The 25,117-nt window shown below is 36.8% G+C and overlaps 1 protein-coding gene across 4 annotated transcripts; it reads left to right on the top strand.

Annotated features, from left to right (window-relative positions):
* Positions 1 to 59: 59 nt before the first annotated feature.
* Positions 60 to 24,484, top strand: LOC132103287 (tRNA (guanine(10)-N2)-methyltransferase homolog). 4 transcript variants are annotated; one of them, XM_059508261.1, is made up of 13 exons: positions 60 to 263; positions 429 to 494; positions 578 to 651; positions 1,203 to 1,284; positions 1,375 to 1,467; positions 1,586 to 1,720; positions 1,908 to 2,064; positions 3,370 to 3,450; positions 3,585 to 3,749; positions 4,019 to 4,091; positions 4,710 to 4,844; positions 11,776 to 11,896; positions 24,226 to 24,484. In XM_059508261.1, exons 1-13 carry the CDS (start codon positions 186 to 188, stop codon positions 24,364 to 24,366), a joined length of 1,401 nt encoding a protein of 466 aa, XP_059364244.1. In that variant the 5' UTR covers positions 60 to 185; the 3' UTR covers positions 24,367 to 24,484. The 4 variants fall into 4 exon arrangements, with proteins under 4 accessions (XP_059364244.1, XP_059364245.1, XP_059364246.1 ...); XM_059508263.1 differs by having other exon boundaries at positions 191 to 263; positions 1,241 to 1,284; XM_059508262.1 differs by lacking the exon at positions 4,710 to 4,844.
* Positions 24,485 to 25,117: the final 633 nt, after the last annotated feature.

A 25,117-nucleotide genomic window follows, 5' to 3' on the forward strand; every position in this document is an offset into this window, starting at 1 on the left:
CCACAACAACGATTTACTTAATTTTACTCATGACTTGCAGTAGTTAAGCGTTGAAAGTACAAAAGTCTAATCCGTTTACAAGACTTTTGCTTAGGCAATTTACAGTACATCCGGAGATGCCACAGGGGAACTGTTGTTACGAGCACAATTTACTCATCGGATGATGTTGAATGTAGCACAAAAACATGGCTCTCCACTGTGGTCGGGCGTGCAGACAATATTTACTTCATCTTGCACATGATAATGTCGATTTTAGATTACCGGTACAAACTGTAAACTTTCAGTTCACTCAGACCTTCGTTTGAGAATGCTAGAATTAATCTGTCAGAGTGTATTTTGGATTAGAGAGCAGTTCAATTTACTATTGTAGAGTAAATTATTTAAATTAGTAGATATTCATATATCACTCTTTGAATTATTGTTTACAGGAAATAAAAGCGTTACTGTCTTTAAGGGACCGTCCATTTGATACATCAGAAACATTCAACGAAAAGGTTATCCCAAATAGTTTTTCACATGGCATAAGTTAATTGTTATGTTATTTATTTTCTAACAACTCTAACTCTTTCCGCATAAGTCTCCCTTTTGGCAACTAAATGGCTTATCAGAAGATGATATACGGAGTGTTATGTCCAGAACGGTTTGTGGAAAGTAGGTTTGTAGTATTTTTTTACACTTACATTGCATGTATAATGAATGCTAAGGATGACAAACGTACAACTACTAATCTAATTGCATTTACATGGCGACATTTATTTACTGAAATCATGAAACCCTTTGACCAATCAAGACTCTGCCTAAGTTAATATATTGAAAATAGTCAATGATTGGCTTAAGACCATTGTGTGAATATTGCATAGGTGAAAACATGGGTGTCTTCATTATTACTTAAAAACTAAGTTTACAAGGTTTTTATTCAAATTAATTAACATGAACTAACAATGATCAATATTTCTTTATAATTTTTTTTTTAATCTTGATGTTAATTTCAGCGTTTACTTATACATTGTTAATACCAAAAGTAGTTAACATTAGATAACACGCTATGAATTGATATGAACATATAGCGAACAGTTGTTTTTTTAACAAAGATTAATGAATGAATTAACAAATGAAAGATCTGATTGTAAAGTCTTGATTAAAAAAAACTGTAATAATTATTGAATTGCTGTATTTATATCAAGTTTAATATGGACTTCAAGGTCTGCTTTTGAACTTTGGGGCCATGGAACAACAACAGATGAGCTTAGGATGTCGTTGTTGGAGTATCCAGCAGAAAACATGGTTTGTTCACATTCCCCTTCCTAATAAAGTACAATTTGATTTATAGAGAGTATTTCTGATCAAACTGTATCTTGTATTAATTCTTCACAGGCTCCATATCTACAAAAAAATTCTACTTATAAGATCAATGTCTACACTTTCAACAAAACTTTAGTGTTTAAGGACAGAATCGAAAAGATTGATGTAAGCATACAGTTCATAATTGGAGTTAATTTAGCAACAGCTTTAATTGCGATTTTGAATATCTTGTCATGGACTGTGAAAATCATGTGTGTATATATAAAGTGCATTTTTGCCACAGGCTCTAGACTTCTTGCCGTTTAAAGGGACAGTCAATCTAAAGGATCCGGAACATATTTTCTGTTTGCTGGAGGATTATGGCTCTGATCCTTATGACATCCCAGAGGAGCCTTTCCATATGTATTTTGGCAGATGGGTGAGATGCTTATAACGAATCAGAACATTTCTTACATCGTCTTTACAAGGCTTCATTTATGACTATTGTATGGATTTGTAAAATGCTTGATTTGTGACTTAGAAAGTAAACCTGAATGACGTCCTTGTAATATAAGGTAACATACTGTATCAACTATTACATTTTAAATGGTTGGTTTTCTCTTCAGATTGCAGATGGACAGAGAGAATTAATTCGCTCTTACAGTGTGAAGAAGAGACATTTCATCGGGAACACTAGTATGGACGCTGGCCTCTCCTTCTTTATGGCCAATCATGCCAAAGTAAAGGCTGATGATTTGGTTTATGATCCTTTTGTTGGAACAGGTGAGGAAATGTCTGTGTGCAAAGAAGTCTTTAATAAATAGACATAAGTTCAGACATTAACATCTGATTGGATAAGCCACATTTGAGGCTGTTTAAAAAAAGCCCCACATATACACTACTATTACTAAGTTTGGAGTCGATAATATATTAAAAGGTTGTTTTTGTTTTTTTAAGTCCCTTCTGCTCACCAAGGCTGCAATTATTTGTTCAAAATACAGTAATATTGTGAATATTATTCAAAATTAAAATACCTCTTTTCATTATTTAGTTTATTAGCAGACATTACTCCAGTCTTCAGTGTCACTTAATTCTTCAGAATTCATTTTAATATGATTATTAGGTGCTCAATTATTATTAATGCTGAAAACAGTTGTGCTGCTTAATATTTAGTGCATTTTCAGATTTATTTATTTATTTATTTATTTTTGATGAATAGAACATTTTGAAACTGTCATTTTTAACAGTATTAGGTTTTATCAATTTACTTATATTTGTGTTAATGTTTTAATTATTTGAACATTATATTGGTGGCTCTTCGACAACTATTAAAAAGTCAGTTTTAATATAAAAAGTCATTCAGCAAAGTCAATGTATAAGTTTCTCATCCAACTGTCTATGATGTCAGATAAATTTATTCTGCAAATGAATTCATTTAGTCTTGCAAAATGAGTCAGTTTGGCATGTTGTTAATCAGAACAGTTTAGATGCTTAATTTTGGGCCAAACTGAAGCAGGTGTTTGTGTTTCTTTCTCATTCTGAGTGAAATCACATCTGACAGCTTGTCTGGGTGATTGAAGATATGTATATGTATATGCATCATCTTCTGTTTCTTATTTGTGTCAAACACGAACCAGGAGTAGATCTCTATCTCATTTTTTGTTTGGTGATGGCTCACAGAAATTCTCACTTTTCAATCTCAGTTGGCCCACTTTTCCTCTTTCTTTTGACTTTGAAAAGTCCCACTTTCAAGTGTCATCAGTCAAATGAAGGATTGCTGGCTTTCGAAACAGCATGGTGCTGCATTTCTCACTCTTTCCCAAAGCGAGGCTTATTGTGAGTTTGTAGCGTGCCATGATGTTGCCAGGGCTTTATCATAAGTGTGTTGTCACCACATGCACAGAGATCTGCAGGCCAGATGTGCGTATTTAGTTGAACTCTCTCTGGTTGCCTGGAAATCCTTATAGGCCATACTTTTAAAGTGTCAAGCAGATATAAAGATCTACAGTCAGATATATTCCAGAGATTACTTGTATTATTTTCTTTAATTTTGTGATGAGCGTTCTCTTACTCTGTTTTGTTTCTCAGGTAGTCTTCTGGTAGCGTGTTCGCGCTTTGGGGCTTATGTATGTGGGACAGACATTGATTATAACACTATTCATGGAGTAGGTATGGTTTTTTTTGTGTGTTTTTTTAAGCATTTAAGTAATTTTCTCTTTCACTTCTTCAGTTTTTAACACAATGAAGGTTTAGTCATACTTTTGTAGTAGGTGCCCACCTGTGAGCATTTAAAACTGTTGCAGGAAAAGCCAGCAGGAAGAATCAGAAATGGAGAGGACCGGATGAGAACATCCGAGCAAACCTGCGGCAGTATGGGACTGAGAGTCTGTATGTGGACGTCATGGTGTCTGATGCTTCCAAAACTGTTTGGAGAAAAAATGCACAGTTCGATGCCATTGTTACAGACCGTATGTTGCTAGAAACTTAAGGTCTTTGAAGGTAAAGGGTGTGTGATTGGTTTTTTAAAAAAAAATGCTATAGTATACCTGATTGGACCAGCTAAAAAGCAGCTACCATGTTCCAAAACACTGGATTTTCAGTTGCATGGGAATTGTTCAGTTACATTAAGTGGGGCATAAATTACACACTTCACCTTTAAAGCCACCTTTTTTATTGTTGTTTGTCAGTATTAACTGATGTTTTATAGCTTCAAGTGTTTTTCTTTTCCCTTGTGCAGCTCCATATGGTATTCGTGAATCCACAAGGAGAACGGGATCTCATAAAGATATCATCAAACCTACTGAGGACTTGTAAGCCTATCACTTTTATCCACCTGCATTTTTAATGGGTCCACTTGAAACACTCCTTAGATATGAGCCAGTCATCCTTTGCCTCACCTCTAACACAACAAATGGTACAAGACTATACAGTTACACTAGCATCCAAAGGCTTTTTCAAATGAAGTCTCTCATGCTCACCAAGCCTGCATTTTTTGATCAATACTACAGTAAAAAGAGTAGTGTTGAGAAATAATTTGAGAGGACACATTAATTTGACACATCAAAAGTGACAGTAAAGACATTTATAATGTAACATAAGATGTATATTTCAAATAAATGCTTGTTCTATTCATAAAGGAAACATTGGGGGGAAAATTGTATCAGTTTAAAAAAATATATTGAGTAGCACAAATGTTTTCAGTATCGATAATTACAATTATATTTCTTTCTTGAGCACCAAATTAGCATATCAGGGGAGCAAAATACCAAATTTTAAATTGATATGTTCATAAGATTTTGATTAATGTGTGATTGGTGAATAAGACAAATTTCTCTTGATTTCTTAATTTCTTCTCCATTGGAGGGCAAGTAAACTCCCTTCGGAATTTCTGAGTTGATTATATTTTCTTGTTTCATATCCCATTGCAGCTCTGGAGAGAGTCACGTCCCTGTTTCAATGGCTTACCACCTGAGTGATATCTTTGCCGACCTCTTGAATTTTGCAGCCCTCCACTTGGTTTTAGGTGGACGTCTTGTCTATTGGCTTCCAATCTACAGACCTGAGTAAGTGCGTCTAATCAGACTGCCACAGTTTTGATAAGTAAACTGAAATATAGCACCCCCCCCCCCCCCACTTTTTATAATTACACTGCGTTGGCAGAGATGGTGTTGTGGCTTTATATATGATTTATGAATTCAAGTTTATTTGTATAGCACTTATAACACAATACAAATCGTTACAAAGCAACTTTACAGAAAATTATGTTTCTACAATATTTAGTATAGTAGCTTATAAGTGGTGACTGTCAGTTTGTGCACGTATGAAAGGATTTTTAGAAAAATTAATACAAGACATAGTCAGCCAGACGATGAATATTATTAATAATTAATAATTTTTATATGATGCAGTCACACTTGTAGCAATATTTGTTAGTTCTGTTTGTTGATTCAGGGTTAGCATCATCTGGGGTCCTCTGAGGATCAGCATCATCTTCTCAGGTGTTCTGGATCCAGACTGGAGCTTGTGTTAATCTTAGTTACCACGTGATGTAAATCCCTGGTATGGTAATCCCGTGGCAAAACATAGAAACAAATAAAGACATCATTAGCATAGCTGCTGTTCCAACAAAGTAAAATTAATTAGTTTAACCCAAGCTAATGAATAAGAATGCGCATTTGATCAGATGCAACTGCAGTCACAATTTAAGAGATGCATTATTCGAATGCTCGGCGAAAGAGATGCGTTTTTAATCTAGATTTAAACAGAGAGAGCGTGTCTGAACCCCGAACATTATCAGGAAGGCTATTCCAGAGTTTGGGAGCCAAATGTGAAAAAGCTCTACCTCCTTTAGTGGACTTTGCTATCCTAGGAACTACCAAAAGTCCAGCTTTTTGTGACCTTAGGGAGCGTGATGGATTGTAACGTGAATGGCAGTGGTATGTTTTTGTCTGTCATTAGAACGGCCGCACCTGAGGCAGTATGTCCATCATATCACGTTTCCATCAACTTACAGGTTATAGAGTTTATTATATCTATATTAAAGCTCAGATTTCTTGTTGTTTAATACATTTGGCCAAAATGTCATGATATAAGAGATGAACTGCTATGCGTAGGATATTTAAAACATACAAAAGTATATTGGCTACTACTAGACCACAAATGCTAATTCTTCTCCGCTCTTCAAACATACAAAAACATTAGCCTTTATGGAAATACAGGTGCATCTCAAAAATTAGAATATCATGGAAAAATCCTTTGTTTTTTTGTCATTTAATTAAAAAAAGCTAAATTGCATTTTGCACACAAACTGAAATATTTCAAGAGTTTATTTTTCTTTTTTTCTTCTGATGGATATGACATACATATTACGGAAAAAAAATCAGTATCTCAAAAAAATTTAAGTCTGTGGTACTGCTGAGGCATTATTGAAGCCCAGGTTGCTTTAATAGTGGCCTTCAGCTCCTCTGTATTGTTTGTCAGATATTACTTCTCTTCCTCTTCACAATACCCCATAGATTCTCTGTGAGGTTCAGGTCAGGTGAGTTGCCTGGCCAATCAATTACAGTAATATCATGGTCAGCAAACTACCTGGAAGTGGTTTTGGCACTGTAGGCAGGTGCTAAAGTCCTGCTACAAAATAAAATCAGCATCTTCATAAAGCTGTCATCGGATGGAAGCATAAACTGCTCCAAAATCTCCTGGTAGATGGCTGCATTGACTTTGGACTTGATAAAACCCAATGTACCAACACCAGCAAACGTCACGCACCCCAAATCAAGTCAAGTCAAGTCTGCTTTATTGTCAATTCTTCCACATGTACAGTACATACATATAGAGAATCGAAACTACGTTACTCTAAGACCCCCAGTGCATACAGATAATACTAACAGTGGAGCCTAAAAATCTAGATCAAATATAAAATATAAGATACAGCTATGTAATAAGGCAAAAAAATACATATGTAAAATGTATACAATGTAAAAAATTCATAGTTCAGTGGTGCCTTGGGCAGAAGAGGGACGGGGGGGCAAGTTCGGGAGCGAGTTCAGCTTCTTGACAGCCTGATGGATGAAGCTGTCCTTCAGTCTGCTGGTCCTGGCCTGGAGACTCCGCAGTCTCCTCCCTGATGGCAGCAGACTGAAGAAGCTGTGTGACGGGTGAGTTGAATCACCTTTACGAGTGAGATGGGTTCCGTAAATGTCCTGGAAAGAGGGGAGAGAGACACCAATGATCTTCTCAGCTGCTCTCATTATGCGTTGTTGAGTCTTTCGGCTGGACGCGTTGCAAGCACCATACCACACAGTGAAGCAGCTCAACAGGATGCTCTCGATGGTGCCTCTGTAGAAGGTGTACATGATGGGGTACCAGGGGTCTGGCTCTCCTCAGTTTCCGGAGGAAATAGAGACACTGTTCATCACTGACTTCAGAAACTTCACACTGGACTTCAAGCAGCTTGGATTCTCTGCCTCTCCAGTCTTCCTCCAGACCCCAGACCTTGATTTCCAAATGAAAGGCTAAATTTACTTTCATCTGAAAAGAGGACTGTGGACCACTGATCAGCAGTCCAGTTCTTTTTCTCCTTACCCCAGGTGAAATGCTTCTGAAGTTTTTTTCTGGTTCAGGAGTGGCTTGGTTCTAGGAATTTGACAGCTTTAAGCCCTTTCTTGAAGACGTCTGAGTGTGGTGACTCTTGATGTGCTGACTCCAGCTTCAGTCCACTCCTTGTGAAACTCTCCCAAGTTCTTGAATCAACTTTTCCTGACAATCTTTCCAAGGCTGTGGTCATCCCTGTGGCTTGTGCACCGTTTCCTACCACACTTTTTCCTTCCAGTCAACTCTCTGTGAACAGCCAGCCCTTTCAGCAATGACCTTCTGTGGCGTACCATCCCTGTGGAGGGTGTTGATGATTGTCTTTTGGACAACTGGATAGTAGTCTTTAGTCTTTCCCATAATTGTGGTTGCATGATCTAAACTAGCCCAAGAGATACCCAGTATTTATACTCAAAATTAATCAAACCAATCAAGCTCAAAATGGAATATTCAAGTTTTTTGAGATACTGAATTTTTAATTTTCCTAAGCTGTAAGTCTTAACCATCAGAATTAAAAAAAAAAAAAAAATAACTCTTTAAATATTTCATTTTATGTGCAATTAATCTACAATATAAGAAAGTTAGCTTTTTTAATTAAATTACAAAAAATAAAGAAAATGCTGTACTTATTCAAACATCAGTTATTTATTTACCCTTGTATTGTAAACAAGCAGAGATCCATATCCAGATGCAGCACATCAATTTAAATGGAGGTGGGGTGGAGTAGTTACGAGGGTTCACTGATAATTTGGAGTTATGAGGTTTGGTCACAAGCTCTTTTGAATGCTTTTCATTGGTTAAATATTTCTAAAACCCACAAACGGACTTAAGGATGACCAATAGCACTGTTTTAAAACATTAATAATGAAATATAATAGAGATAGGAAGTTATGTTCATTTTTCACAGCACAACTGAAAACCTGTCACAGCACACTAATGTGCTTTGGCATATTGGTTGGGAAACACACCTTTAGCGCATGTGTACTGAATCAGTCACTAGGGGGCTATCTTGTACCTTCCTATGTCAATAGATAGGAGCTCCAAGCATATCAGTATCTCAAGCCCCGTGTTGAGGTGGTAGATGTTAAAACCTGCTCAGGCTTGTTGACCTGCGGTCAGCCTAGCAGAGGAGCAGGTGTGAAGCCGTGGGTTATTTCCCACTGACCACAAACAGCAGCGTCCACAGATCATGCTACCCTGTGATTATAGGGCCCGGGAAGAGCTGTGACTCAAAGGAGGGGCCCACCGCTTGATCTGCACCTTTACCTCACCTTCATCTCACTTATAGGGAGATTTTCCATCATATAGTTATGGGATTCACTCCCTCAAGATTGCTGATGCCAACAATAATGAATTTCGCTTGCATTGTCTATTTAATACAATGAAGTGCTTTCTATGTAGACCTGTGCAGATGCAGTCACATATCACAGTTCTTTTTCTCATTATTTTTGTGTTCATTAATATAATATCCTACAGATTAATTAATGCAATCAATATCCAGCTTTATTTCACAATATTAACAAAATAAATGTGCGAGAGTGGAAGTGAAAGCACTTGACCTGTAACGTACACTACTTTCAACTTTTATTAAGCAAGTATAATATGAAATTAATTGATCAAGCGTGACAGTGAAGACATAACTATAAAAAGATTTCTATTTCAAATAAATGCTGATGTTGAATGTTCTATTCATCAAGAATTCTGAATTAAAAAAGTGTATCATGGTTTCCACAAAATATTAAGTTTTCAACATTGATAAACTTTTTTGAGCAGCAAATCAACATATTAGAATGATTTCTAATGTGACACTGAAGACTGGAGAAATGATGCAGTATATATTAAAATAGCAAACATTTGTTTTAAATGTGTAATATTATTTTATAATAGTACTGTTTTTACTGTGTTTTTGATTCAGTAAATGCAGCCTTGGTGAGCAGAAGAGCCTTCTTGCAAAAACATACTATATATATATCTCATATATCTCACTACATGCAGCAGAGAACCAAACTACACAGAACTGAACTCCAGTATATCCGGCCGACGAGTCAGAAGTGTATCTGGTGAATGTATTGGGGTCTGCAGACAGGAGGGATTTAACTAAGAAACCATTAAATTTATCAGTGACATCACCACAAGGAGGCGCTGGCATCAGGAGCTTTATGACCGAATCTTGGTATAGCAACACTTGTGTTTATAAACTTTGGTGTCAAAGGAGCAGATGACTGCTGCTGGAATCTGGGGCTTTGACGCTGATTACCCTTGTAACAGTTGGAAGTGGAAACAGCCCTCCGTGTCCAATTCATCCACTTCATCTTGAGGGAAAAAAAGTTCATAATCATGCCCCAGACCAAATTAAAACACATCCTCCATAGTAAACAGCAATATTTCCTGATTTCTGGTGACGCAACTGGTCACTTGTTACAAGCAAAACTAAATGAGGTATGACAGAGAAACATGTCCTTGCATAATGACCATGGTGATCTAGACATTAACATGACGGTGAAAAGTAAGTCCTTTGATTCAGTAGGCAAATCTTTGACCTTTATATTAATTGATTTGTTACCACTGCGTATTTTTGCAAATAGAAGAATAATCTGACTTGTGGGACATGGACGTCATGAAGTGAAGGCAGAGATGAGTGTGAGCCACGTGGGATGTTAGTCAGTCATTAGTACCCCATAATGCACTAGTCTGTTCTGACTCAATTTCCTATATTCAGAAATGTGATTCTGTCATGTGATTTCTGTGGATGGGGCTCTTCATAGGCCTCTTTCCTGGAAAGCTGACATTTGTTAGACATTTCTCTAAGGTGACAGGAGTAGCTCCGTGTAAACAGTGTGATTGAGAATATGTATGGTTCATGTGCCTCCTTGTTTTGCTTTGTCAGGTCCGTTGAAAAGATGGCACATAATTTATGATTTGTTTGAAACGCAGCTAACTGGCTTTGTGTGGATGAGGTTCAGCTAGAGCTAGCAGCCCTCAAACCGATTTTCTCATTGATTTCAAACGCTAGCCATATTTATGTAATCATCTGAAAAAGGAAGGGAGATGATGCGTGCGAACGCGTCTGTCAGCACGTGAATGTTAGCAACCCACCAGCTCAACTCCCTGCTGAGTTAATGTCCCTACTTACTGTCTTCAGTGCCTCTGGGAGCAACGAATAGTTCCGATGTTCTCAGTGGTTCTGGTTAGAAAGGCACTTATGGTTGTGGCAGGGCTTCAGATTACGATTTTAAATGCAAAAAAGCAACAACAATCTAGTTACTATCAGTGCAATATGTGTTTTCAGAAGTTATTTTGTTAAATCTGTCCTCAGAGCATGATGTATCAAAAATTAATGCAACAACAAACAGCAAAAGTTGTGTAGTCCAGTTCGAAGAGAAAGGACTTTTATGAGCCGATTATTTTTAATCGAGTCAGCCAGAAGAATTCAGGACACTTGCTGTGTCCCAATCTGCATGAAATCCATTCTAAATAGTATATTTGAAATTAGAATGAGCTTGTCCTAAATCTTGTCAAAGTTAGTATCCTAAATGTATGGTCTACTAATGATTGTCTACTATTTCTAGGTGGTAATTTAAAGTGCCGGTCCATGTACACTCTAATGGCTAATATTGCCCACAAACCATTGCAGTTTTAAGGAGGGTTTGGTTCATAATTATAAACACAAATAAAGATGGGATGCAGGAGTGCTTTAAATTTGCTTGTGAGTTAGCAGTTTGAATCCGTTTTTCTTTGTATCATCTCTGAAGTGAACCAGGAAGTATTGTGATGCATACTTTATTTTTGAGACACTATTGTTGTGGTTTATCATATGAGGTCTATTTTATAAGGTAAAAAAAACACACAAAAATTTTTTTTAATTATTTCAGAAATAGAAAAAAAAACTATTCTTTGTTGATTAAAAATAATTTAAATGTTCTTAATATTCAGCTAATATTATAGCTTCATGTTGGTTTTATTAACTTGTTCAAGTGTGAAAAGTAACATTTAGTGAGAGGTTTTGTCTGTAACCCAACAAATGTGGTCAAACATTTCCTGCTTATTTCCTGCCTATTGTATTTGTATTGCATCTTTTCCATAGTGGACACAAAGATATAGTAATTGCTACAGCAAGACATCAGATGGTTTCCTTAACAATCGACTACATTCATGCATCGCCTCTGTTGTTGTTTTGGTGACCCTCTTGTTGCCTGGGGAATAATTGGCAGACATTCTACGAAAAATGTCTGTTTAATCTATCACACTTTTTCCATTGCTGTGCAGTGCTTGTGACACACACAAGTGAGCAGTGGCAAAATTTCAGCAACAACAGCTGATAGTTGTGACATCCCCTACCACTATCAAGGTGTTTGTTCGGTGAGCGTGCAGCTGGCTGATCTTAAACTGTACTGTGGTCTGCAGGTACTGTGAGGAGATGGTGCCTCTGCACCCCTGTTTGACTCTCATCAGCAACTGTGAACAAACTCTGTCCAGCCACACGTCACGAAGACTCATCACCATGGAGAAGACCAAGGAGCCTGAGGTAGGCTATGTGAGAGTTTTTTGGGTTGAGACCCCTTGGTCTAACGATGAGATTGTTAAATGCAAACTGTCCTGAATCATTTTTATAGTCTTTTATTGCACCAATCTGAAAATAATCCTGCCATCTGGCTGTGATTGACTCTGTTTTTATGCCGCTTTAATGACTTAATCACACATTGTATGGAAAACAATCCATCTTTGGATTTGACAACCACTTCACTTTAAAACCCCAAATTGTTCCCATAAAAGCTTCCCTGAAACACACTCACGAATATTTATCCAGATTGGCGTGCATCTCCTCTGACTTATGCTCCAAACCTGGAATATGTACTGCATGTTACCTACAGATGTCATGTCCTTGTCTTCCTAAAACTTGCTTCAAACCCCAAAGATGACAAATGACTATCAAATCAGTCTCTTCTGTAAAAAAAAAATAATAATAAGTGCTCCTTTCCCAAAGCTCAAGTAGCTCTGATGTGATCTTGGCATTATGGAGATCTCTGCAAAACTTCTACTCATCTCCAGCAGTAGCAAAAAAAACATCTTAACAGATTATTGTTTATGGATGTTTATCCTAATGTCCTTGATTGGCTCTGTTAGACTGTTCTACAATGCTCTTCACATGAATTATAATATTAGGTTTAGAGTACTGTTGCTTTTGTTTGAAAACAGAAGGAACATGTCTTGTTGCAGTATGGGATAAATATTACCCAGTGTAGCTTATTTATAGAACAGAAAGCAGGACATTTAGGAGCTTCGCAGATCTAGCATTAGTCCAGAACTGTCTAACATTTCAGAATCAAGATGAGGCCCTGTTTCTGCCTTCTCTCATTTTCTTTCTCTCTCTCTCTCTCTCTCTCTCTCTGTGCGCATGTGCGAGCGTTTGCGGTGCAGCGTGTGAGAGGAGCGCGTGGAGTGTGAGGTGTATGAATGATCTTTAAATATTTCCATTTTTTCCATACTTTATGGTTGTTTTTTTCTCACCGTAGTTTAAGATTAATTGTGAAGAGGTAAGAATTTGGTTTTATTTTTGGTTGCATCCATTTGTGGATGTTAAACATGGCCTCGCCTTCTAATGAGGGAACACCGGGTTTCTCTATTGGAAACGGTTGCAAATGTTTTCCAGATCAAATTTGCACGGTGGAGGATTTCTTATTGCTATGGGAAAGGTTGTTGTCCATGATAAGATTGTTTCGGCGTCTAGGATGAACAAGGCCATTGTTGTGTTTTTAGAGGAAGAAAAATTTGTGAATGTGCTAGTAGAGAGAGTGGAATCGAAATGTCGGACACGTTTGTGCAGGTGACACCTCTGTGTTCACCTGCGACGCGTGTCATAATCTCGAATGCGCCCCCATTCATTAAAAACGAAGTGATTATAAAAGAACTAAGTCGTTTTGGCAAATTTGCAAGTACAATTAGAGCTGTTCCTCTTGGCTGTAAGAACGACGCACTGAAGCACGTAACGTCTTTTCGGAGACAGGTTTTCATGTTTCTGCAAGCACCGACAAAGTTTTTGGAAGTGTCCTTCCGTATACAACACGGCGAAAGCTCTTATATGATTTTTGCAACTACAGAAAGTATGAGATGCTTTGATTGTGGGGACGTAGGCCACAAAAAATTGTTTTGTCCTCACAGAGACAAAAACGAGGAGAAAAGTGCAGAGACTGAAAACAATGAAACGAGAATGCAGTCAGATCGCGGTAAAACTGACAAGGCCAAAAAAAGACCAGGTCAGTTATGAGTGTTCAGAAAAGTGTAGGTTGTGATGTCATATCAAAACAAAAAAGATTTCGTTTGAAGAAACTGGCTACAGTAGTTCGTAAAAGTTTAAAAGGAAAGAGAAAAAATAAATAGGTTCACATGGTGATGGGTGCTGCTCTTTTTTTTTTTTCCTCTGTCTTTTTTCTTTCTTGTTTCTCTTTCCCTCCTCTATCATGCAAATCATAAAAGTTAGTTCTTTAAACATTAATGGAGCAAGGAATAGAGAAAAACAAGGTTTATTAACTGAGTTTCTTAAGCTTAAAGAATCGCATGTAACCTTCTTACAAGAAACTCATAGTGATGAGAGTAATGAGGCAGATTGGGGATTGTGTTGGGAGGGCAGTTACTCTCTAAGCCATGGAACTAATTTAAGTGCTGGGGTAGCCATACTTTTTTCACCTTACCTCAATGTAGATATACTGTCAAATGTAGAATTAGAAAAAGGTCGCCTTCTTGTTGTAAAAACAAAAATTGATGAATATAATTTTATATTTGTTAATATTTACGCTCCAAACAGAAGGGCAGATAGAATAATTCTATTTAAACGACTGAATGAATATTTGAGAAATGTAAACGCTGATGATTTTCTAATAGTAGGTTGTGACTGGAATAGCACAGTTGATTTTATATTAGATAGTATATAATACTGAACCAGATTTTGAATCGCCTGCTTTGTTAAAAAAGGTTATCTTTCAAAACAATTTGTTGGATGTGTGGAGAGAGAGGAATTCAAATGTAAAAAAATATACTTGGGTAAAAATTTCACAAGGAAGAATAAGTGCAGCTAGATTAGATCGATTCTATGTTTGTAAGAGAACTAATAACAGGATTTTGGCTGCGAACATTGTACCATGTGTTTTTTCAGATCATCATTTTGTTTCTTGTAATTTAACTTTGTCACAGACTCAAAAGTGCAAAAGTCCTTACTGGAAATTGAATGTACGTTTATTACAGGAGAAAGATTTTATTGAGAGATTTAAATGTTTTTGGGTTTCTCAGAAAGGTGAATATGAAAATTTATAAAATTTATAAGTGGTGGGAATTGGGAAAACACAAATTAGAATTTTTTGTCAGCAGTTTTCTTCTTTCTCTACAACACAGATTAAGAGAAAAATCAACGATTTAGAGAAGGAAATAGTGCAGATTACATTGAATTTGCTGCTGCAACCAGATGCTGTAATGACTAAGAATTTACGTGAGAGAAAGAGTGCTCTTACCTCTCTTCTACAGGTGCAAGCTAAGGGGGCACTAATAAGGTCACGTTTTTTGTCAGTACGTGATATGGATGCACCAACTACATATTTTTTTTAATCTTGAAAAAGTCTCAAAAAAGCAGAATATAATGCATTGTCTTACATTCCCTGATGGGTCTAAAATGTCTGACCCAAAGAAGATGAGGAAAATTGCTGTGGACTTTTATTCAGAACTTTTTAGAGCTGGAATCTGTGATCCACAAAGTACATCGGACTAGATTGAACAACTTCCTACTCTTAATGAAAAACAGCGAGAAAGGTCGGACAGTGTTTTTTCCTTTCAAGAACTGACTGAAGCAGTAACAACAGGTGAAACCTGGTCCTGCACCAGGTATTGATGGTCTGCAGGGGGAATTTTATAAAATCATGTGGGGAATCATAGGTAGAGACTTCTATGAGGTGGTACAGGAATGTTATGAGGAACAATGCCTTCCCAGGAGCTGTCAGAGGGCTGTTCTTGTTCTTATTCCCAAAAAAAGGAGACCTAAGTCTCATGAAGAACTGGAGACCCGTTTCCATCCTCACTACTGATTATAAAATTCTAGCAAAAGTCTTGGTCAATAGATTAAAGTGTGTTTTGGGTAATATCATTTATAAGGATCAATCATATTGTATTCCAGATAGAACAATTTATGATAATATTTTTCTAGTGAGAGATTTACTGGATTATTGTAAAATAAATGGTACCAGCTTAGGTCTTCTATCATTAGATCAAGAGAAGACGTTTGATCGTGTAGACCATGAATATTTATTCAGAACACTAAAAGCTTTTGGTTGTGGTGATGGTTTTTTATCCTGGATTAGGATTTTGTATACAAATGCTTCATGTTTAGTGAAAATTGGAGGAGATTTAAATCCACCAATTCAAATGCAAAGGGGAATCAGACAGGGATGTCCTTTGTCTGGTCAGTTGTATGCATTAGCAGTTGAACCTTTGTTGTGTTTATTTAGGAGAAATGTGTCTGGTATATGTATAGGAAATAATATTCATAATGAAATTAAGCTGACCGCATATGCAGATGATATTACTGTATTTGTCCAGAATCAAAAAGATGTAAATACAATCAGTAAGTGTCTATGTTTGTATGAAAAGGCATCATCCGCAAAGTTAAACTGGAGTAAAACTGAAGCTTTGTGGTGTCTTGAACATTCAATAGAAGATTTACCAGTTATTCCTGAAAATGTAAAATGGGGAAAAATGGGTTTCAAATTTTTAGGGATTTATTTGGGAAATGAAGAGTTAAAAAAAAAGAATTGGGAGAATGTAAAGGATAAAGTATGTGCTAAGTTGTCTAAATGGAACTGGTTGCTGCCTCAGCTATCGTATAGGGGAAGAGTGCTGGTTTAGTGGCATCCTCCTTGTGGCACAGGTTAAGTGTTCTGAAACCACCAATGGATTTTTTTTGTGGATATTCAGAGAGTTCTTGTTAATTTTTTCTGGACTGGAAAGCACTGGGTGAAAGAGGCAGTCTTGTATCTATCAGTTCATAAAGGAGGACAAGGCCTATTTGAATTAAAATCCAGGTATGCGGCTTTTCGGCTTAAGACTGTCCAAAAGCTTCTTTATTATCAAGATCAGAACTGGAGGGAAGTGGCATGTGCCCTCTTGAGGAGGGTGGGTCGTCTGGGTCTTGACAGACATCTGTTTTTAATGAACTTGAAGAATATGGACCTTAACGGACTCGCATCTTTTTATGCTTCAGCTTTACAGGTGTGGCAGATTTTTTCTGTTGAAAGAGTCGATGTCTGGAATTTGGAGGAACCTTTCATTTTTAATGGACTTTTTTCTACTGAACTACTGAATTGCAGGCACTCTTCGTAATTATCTGATTAAAGTTGGCATTTGTAAAATTGGACACTTAAAGATTAATAACCAGTGGATTACAGCAGAAGAATTGCATCTTCAAATAGAAATTCGGTCTCTTCAAGTTCTTCAAAGATTGCTGGAGGAAATAAAGAATCTCTTCTGTCTTCGGATATTACATTTGAAGAACTTTGATGGATTATTTTCTGAAATACGTGTATCTGTTTAAGTGGGAGATTGGGAAGAGACTGAAGGGAGTCTGTTGACTTTAAGAACACCTGAACTTGGAAATTTCAAAAGTCTTTCTAAGAAAGCCCTATACATGATTTGTGTCAAAGCTCTTGACAAAGTGATCGAGTCAAAGTGGATCGGAGTGGCTGAGCAAGGATCTTTCCAAAAAGGTAGTTGGAGATCCCTGTACAAGAAGCCCATTGAGAAAAGATTGGGTGATTTTAAGTGGCGGATTGTACATTGGGCAATAGCTACAAACAGATACAAAGCACATCTGGATTCTTTGCATAGTGTAGAGTGTAATTTTTGTGGGGAATCTGAAACAGTTAATCATCTTTTTGTTGAATGTTCAAGATTAAATGAACATTTTGGGTGCTAAAAGATGTTTGTCAAAGGTTGGGGTTCTTGTTTACTAATGGGTTATTTATATTTGGGCCAAAATATAGTGCTACAAATAAACAAAAAGTTGTGTTACTGAATTTTATTTTTGGTAAAGCTAAGATGGCAATTTGGTTAACCAGGAAAAACAAGACTCTCAATTTAAGTGGAGTAGATCCAGTGCATATGTTAAAAGGTTTTATAAAAGGACGATTGATGCTGAAGTTTGCTTATTATGAAATGATCAATGATATTGAGACCTTTTTTTTTGATGCGGGAACCGAAGGTGTGTTGTGTAAGCCCTGTGGAGGGCAAGATTATGAGTTAAGTTTTGGAATGTTATAAAGGAGAAGGTTGTTGTATTATAATTTTTTTTTTTTCTCCTCCTCAGGATTTTTAAGGTTTTTTGAAAAATGTTTTAAGATGTTGGTTTATATAATATTTTCTTTTTTTGGACTATGTTCTGGAAAATTCTATGTAAAATAAATCAGATTTTAAAGGTCTGTTTCTCTCTCTCTATCTCTCTCTCTCTGTTGTTTCTCTTTACATTTCACATTTTGGCACATAGAATATGTGTGTCCTCATGTCCCCTGCTGAAGTGCCTACACCAAAGATCTGGTTTTCTTCATTGGCTAAATCTTACAAAGAAATGTCCGGGTCACAAACCAAAATTACTGAATTATTTTTAGCATAAAAATATACTTTTGCACTGTAACCTAATTTTTCTGACAGTTATTTACATTATTTTAATGACTAGAAGTTAATGCTGTCTAGACTATATATATAACCACATATATATATTTTTTTTATTTTATTTTTTTTATTTAATGAATTTATTGGATTAATATTTAAATCTAATTTAAAATAATTAGTTAAGTGATGTTTGAATTGTTCTAAATATGTCTGTGTGTATATTATATTTAATATCTTTAATATTATTATATTTAATATTTTTATATATTATTAGTATAGTATAATATATTTAGTATATAATATTTGTATACTATTTTAATATATATATATATATATATATATATATAATTTTTTTTTTTTTTTTTTTTTTTTTGACGACTGGAATGTTCAAAATATGAGCATTTATTTGAAATCTTTTTGTGAAAATATAGAAGTCCTTACCAACACATTTAATCAATTTAATGAATCCTTACTGAATAAATTAAGGATAAATTTCTTAAAAATATTACTGACCCCAGACTTGTGGTAGTATATGTATTTGCATTAGTCACAAGAGATTTTTTTTCATACAGTATACAGTGGGCTACTGAGAATTGAGAGGGTTGAGGATAAATGTTTATAAATGAAATCATGAAAATAATGCAGAAGAGTTACAAAATAGCTGTAATTTTCTTCATGCACAGATATAGGTCCTTTTTTTATGTTGTTTTGATTTTGGAGTGAAATATGACTTGAACTTTTCATGAGATTCACTGTGCTTTCCATCTTCATTTGTTCATCCTGTCATTCTAATTGACATTAGAGCCCACTTAAGCCGTCACAGACACTAGGGTCTGTTCCTGAGGCTTGTGTGGTCTGTGTTGCGTAAGTTGCGTTGTAAACTAAGGGCCCGGCCGGCGCATGTGACCTGAATGGAGTTCTTGCTGACTGACCCCCAGTTTCCACCAGATGCGTAACGGCTGCGTTACGGCTCTGGCACGGCGGCGGAGTCAATAGGTTTCCATTAAAGTCAATGAGTGTATTTCCACTGAATGCGTTACAGCTGCGTTCCGACTCCGGCGATCCGCAGCCCTCCGGAGCAGATACGCAGAGCTTCTATTTTTGCCGGATGCCGGAGCGCTCCGCAGCACTACAGGGCAGAGTACGCAGGACAGGAAGTCGAGTGACAAAACAGAACAGCCAGAAACAAAATAAAAGATCCGTTTAATTTTCAAAATAAAATACACCGCGCTCATATTTCCCTACACTACACCTTGAAAACGTCATAATGGGCGGAGACAGGTTTGTTGAAGTTTTAACCCCGTTGACACGATGGATGAAGAAATGAAAAGAGAAAAGAAAAGAGTTCTATCCTATACTCCTTCGGATGGAAAACTGTTCCTGGTTTGGTAGTTCTGTTTATAGAAATTACATAATGCGCGATCACACCAGAATTCGCGAGATTACATGGGGCATCGTGACGTCAGCTGTCAGTCATGACCGCAGCCGTTCCGCAACAAATACGGACCTGGTGGGTATTGACGGACGACGGAACACGGAGCTGTCACGCAGCGGAGCCGTAACGCAGCCGTTACGCATCTGGTGGAAATTGGGGGTGACAGAAGGGAGTGTGTTGTAGAAGGTGCCGGTGATGGTTTGCAGGCCCAGAGCTGGAGTCATCGCTTTCAGCTCACAGTCTTTCTGCCACCTCGTTAGCCTACGGAGCAGTGTGCTTCCCTCCTGCCCTCCTCCAGCAGGTCCTGCTTAAGATCCTGGCCTCCACCCTGAGCAGGAAAATCTGAGGAACTTAACACTCTGCTGTCTGTCATTAGGCACTTGACTGTGAGCGTGTGAAGGGAAGACATGAAAGTGTGCTGGACTCAGCCAAACGTTTAAACCTGATTCGGCCATTTTGCTTAAGTGTGCCTTTGTTTTTTTGTGTATTTATTTTTATTTTTATTTTTTTAATAAGTACATTTAAACTGATAAAAATATAAAAGAACACTGTCTGCTACTTGTTTTGCATTACATGTTATTTCAAAACACTACCGGTCAAAAGTTTGGAATAATTAAGATGTGCATGAAAGAAATCTGTTATACACACTAAAAGTGCATTTATTTAATCAAAAATACAATATTGAGAACTATTACATAATTAATATACATTAAAATCAGAATTTTTCCTGTGATGGCAAAGCTGAATGTTCAGTAGCCATTACTCCAGTCTTCAGTGCCACATGAAATCATTCTGAAATGCTGATTTGATGCTCAGTAATTATCAGTTATTTCCAGTTTCTGCTTAATATTTTTGTGGAAATGGTAATGCATGTTTTTTTTCAGCATTCTTCGATAAAGAAGTTCAATATACAGCATTTATTAGGAAAATAAATCTTTTGTAATTACAAATGTCTTTACTGTCACTTTTGATCAATTTAATGCATCTTTGCGGAATAAAATCAGCATATTAGAATGATTTCTCAAGGATCATGTGACACTGAAGACTGGAAAATTCACTTTTGCCACCGCCAGTGGCGGACTGGGACAGTAAATCAGGCCGGGAATTTGACTCCACCCCAGGCCACCTCTGTTGCTGCAGTCAACATCACCCAATTCATGTGTCCACCAGACTGCTAAACTCTTTGGCTCTTTCAGTTGTTTGAATTGGGTTATACTTAAAAAATAAATCAAAATCCTTAGACTGTGGACGGGCAAAATAATCAAATGAAGTATCAAGAAGTATCAAGCCATTCACTGTCTCTATCATCTTTCCTTTAATCCCCCTCTCTCTCACTCTGCACATTGAGTTTCTCTGCAATAAAAAATAAGCACTTTCAATAATCTATATTAATTATGCAGCCATCAATTGTATGTCCCAATGATCACAGTCCTACTACTGATGAACTTATAAATCATAAAAGCACATATTTTTCTACAACCCGAATTCCGGAAAAGTTGGGACGTTTTTTAAATTTTAATAAAATTAAAACTAAAAGACTTTCAAATCACATGAGCCAATATTTTATTCACAATAGAACATAGATAACATAGCAAATGTTTAAACTGAGAAAGTTAAAAATTGTATGCACAAAATGAGCTCATTTCAATTTTGATTTCTGCTACAGGTCTCAAAATAGTTGGGACGGGGCATGTTTACCATGGTGTAGCATCTCCTTTTCTTTTCAAAACAGTTTGAAGACGTCTGGGCATTGAGGCTATGAGTTGCTGGAGTTCTTGCCTTATATAGATTTCCAGCTGCTGAAGAGTTCGTGGTCGTCTTTGACGTATTTTTCGTTTAATGATGCGCCAAATGTTCTCTATAGGTGAAAGATCTGGACTGCAGGCAGGCCAGGTTAGCACCCGGACTCTTCTACGACGAAGCCATGCTGTTGTTATAGCTGCAGTATGTGGTTTTGCATTGTCCTGCTGAAATAAACAAGGCCTTCCCTGAAATAGACGTTGTTTGGAGGGAAGCATATGTTGCTCTAAAACCTTTATATACCTCTCAGCATTCACAGAGCCTTCCAAAACATGCAAGCTGCCCATACCGTATGCACTTATGCACCCCCATACCATCAGAGATGCTGGCTTTTGTACTGAATGCTGATAACATGCTGGAAGGTCTCCCTCCTCTTTAGCCCAGAGGACACGGCGCCCGTGATTTCCAACAAGAATGTCAAATTTGGACTCGTCTGACCATAAAACACTATTGCACTTTGAAATAGTCCATTTTAAATGAGCCTTTGCCCACAGGACACGACGGCGCTTCTGGACCATGTTCACATATGGCTTCCTTTTTGCATGATAGAGCTTTAGTTGGCATCTGCTGATGGCACGGCGGATTGTGTTTACCGACAGTGGTTTCTGAAAGTATTCCTGGGCTCATTTAGTAATGTCATTGACACAATCATGCCGATGAGTGATGCAGTGTCGTCTGAGAGCCCGAAGACCACGGGCATCCAATAAAGGTCTCCGGCCTTGTCCCTTACGCACAGAGATTTCTCCAGTTTCTCTGAATCTTTTGATGATGTTATGCACTGTAGATGATGATATTTGCAAAGCCTTTGCAATTTGACGTTGAGGAACATTGTTTTTAAAGTTTTCCAAATTTTTTTTACGCAGTCTATCACAGATTGGAGAGCCTCTGCCCATCTTTACTTCTGAGAGACTCTGCTTCTCTAAGACAAAGCTTTATAGCTAATCATGTTACAGACCTGATATCAATTAACTTAATTAATCACTAGATGTTCTCCCAGCTGAATCTTTTCAAAACTGCTTGCTTTTTTAGCCATTTGTTGCCCCCGTGCCAACTTTTTTGAGACCTGTAGCAGGCATTAAATTTTAAATGAGCTAATTAAGTGGATAAAAGTGTAAAATTTCTCAGTTTAAACATTTGCTACATTATGTTCTATTGTGAATAAAATATTGGCTCATGTGATTTGAAATTCCTTTAGTTTTCATTTTATTAAAATTTAAAAAACGTCCCAACTTTTCCGGAATTCGGGTTGTAAGAGTATAGCCAGCATGTTTAGTTTTGCTTATAACTTAAACTTTACCTGAAGGTTCCTGCTCTGAATCAAAAGCTGAACTGTCTTGTTCAAAGCAGGAGCACTTGCAGCAGTAGTGCTACTGTTGCTTCCTTCGTCACCTTCAAAATAAATAACCATTGTACACTAGGCTACATACTGTAGGCTAGAAATGGAAAATCAATTTCTGGTCAATTTTGGCACAAAAAAAATACTGTTTTTTAAATAGATTTTATCTATTGTAAGTCGCTTTGAATGAAAGCGTCCGTCTGCCAAATGATTATGTAAATATTAGGGTGGAACACAATCAACTTTTTCACAGTTCGGTTTGTTTCACGGTTTTAGAGTCACTGTCTCGGTACCGTTGTTTATGTTTATGGAAAAACTATACTTTCAAAAAATATATATATTATCATATTATTAAGAATATTCTAACTACAAGCAACAGCACAAATAAATAAAACAGAGTAAAGATACAAATAAAATAAACTGACTTTCAGGGTTTTTTAGGTAGGTCTTGCATTAGTTTTTAGGTACAGAAATTAAATAAAGTAATCAAATGTAAAACAGCATTGCATTTTGGACTATAAATTTAAAATTATTCTTTATTAAAGTTACAAAAGCTTTTTAATCAAGAGCAGTGAGTGATTTCTTTGTTGTTGCTGTTCGATTTATATAAAGACTGTCACTTTAAAAGAATGCACTGATACAGTGTTCGTATTAGTATTGAATAAGAGTCAATGATTTGCCCAGAGTAATGTCTGGGAATCCAGAATGCGCATCCATCAACAGAAACATATATTAACTGAACCCTGTTTGTTTTACGTGTTATTTATTGTAAACCATATTACAGATGCTTTGTCAGAATATAAGTTTAACAGCGGTCTCAGCGCGTTTTTTTCAGTGAACCGTCCCATCCCTAGTAAATATAAATGTAATTCTGACCGACCTGCTCTCTTACTGGAGAACATGGCTGGGATTTTGCTGCAACTTGCTGCATCTGTGGCCAGGGCTTTTCTCCTTTTTATACGTTCCGTCTCTGCTCCTCCTTTGCGCTTACGGCTCCATTTTTTGCACGATTTTCTAAGATAAAGCCATTCTCTGGATATAGCCAATTAGGAAGTGCTTCTCTGATGTTTGGTCATGTGGTGGTGTCATTTTCACTCCACAATCGCCTGATTCGTAGATTCATAAAACCGTCAATTAATTCACAGTTACATACCAGCCTATTGCACGTCAGTCTGATCGACTGCACAGCGGCAGCCGGCAGGCCAGAATGACCGTCAGGCCACCGGGAAATGTCCCGGTGCTCCCGATGGCCAGTCCACCCCTGGCCACCGCAGGAATAGATTAAAATTATAACAAAATACTACGGATTTTAATGTGTTTTGTCTAAATAAATGCATCCATGTTGGGTATAATTGTTTTATTTTTTATTATTAATTATACCAAACCTTTGACTGGTAATGCATGACTTTATTCCAGAAAATAGACAATAAGAAAATAACCAGCTCTACATGATTATATAGTAGGCTGCTGCTAGTAAAAACCAATCCAGTCTAGAACCAGTTTGCATTTTGATACTGACTTGTTCATAACATCTAAACAGAAAAATACTGATAAAATCCAACTCCCTATCGTTGAAAAATTGCTTAAATCTTGCACTTCTGATTTTTTTATTTAAACTGTTTGATATGGTTTCTTGCAGGATTCAGACGGACTAGCGCACCTTGCTGACCCTCGCTTCACCCTGTACCAGGGTCACAACTCTTTCAGAGAGAAATACTTCTGTGGTCTCACCAAGAAGAATGGAAAGGACAGCAAAGCCTCCCCAGGAAATAAAGATTAAAACATGAAAAGAATGGTTTCAGTTCTATTTTTATTTAGATATTCATTTATTTAATATTCTTTTTATAGCATCATTGTATTTTAAATGTTTTTTTTTCAATAAAAACCCTTTTATCATTCGTCTCTACTTCTTTTTATCTTTCTCCTCTCTAAAGCGATGCCTACAGATGCAATTGAATTTATTGCAGCATTAGCAATATGGGTTCAAGATATAGGATTAATGTAATACTTGTTTCTCTGCGTGCTTGCAAAGAAGAAAGATGAAGGGGTGTAATGTAATGTGCCTACTGGACATTTGCTGTAGAAAAAGATGGAGCGCTGGGCCTGCCATCTAAACTCCCTTAAGTGTTTATACAAGGTCAGGTACACATCTGAATAATGAATCGGTCTTAGACTTAAACTCACCTCAAAGAGAGCCGTCTAGTTCAACATAAATAAAATCTCCTATGAAAATAAGAGGGTGATCTTTTTAGAGGGATTTGGGCAGATATTTGGCATGTGATGTCATAAATTTGTAGATGCATGCATTTCTAGTAGGACAGACCTCATTTTGCATTATTAAATCCTGTGGTGAATCCAAAACATTGTAAAACTTACTTTTTATGTTTTCTTGCACAATTCCTGTTCCTGATTTTACTTTCCCTTTCCCATTCAGGCAAAGTTTAGAGTAAACAGAAATTAAATGCATCCTTATTCATCTCCCGCAAGCAGATCCTTTCATCCCTCAACTCTCCCCTGTAGAGGATTGATGA

Source organism: Carassius carassius, chromosome 24 (assembly GCF_963082965.1).
Source record: "Carassius carassius chromosome 24, fCarCar2.1, whole genome shotgun sequence".
NCBI classification, from domain to species: Eukaryota; Metazoa; Chordata; class Actinopteri; order Cypriniformes; family Cyprinidae; genus Carassius; species Carassius carassius.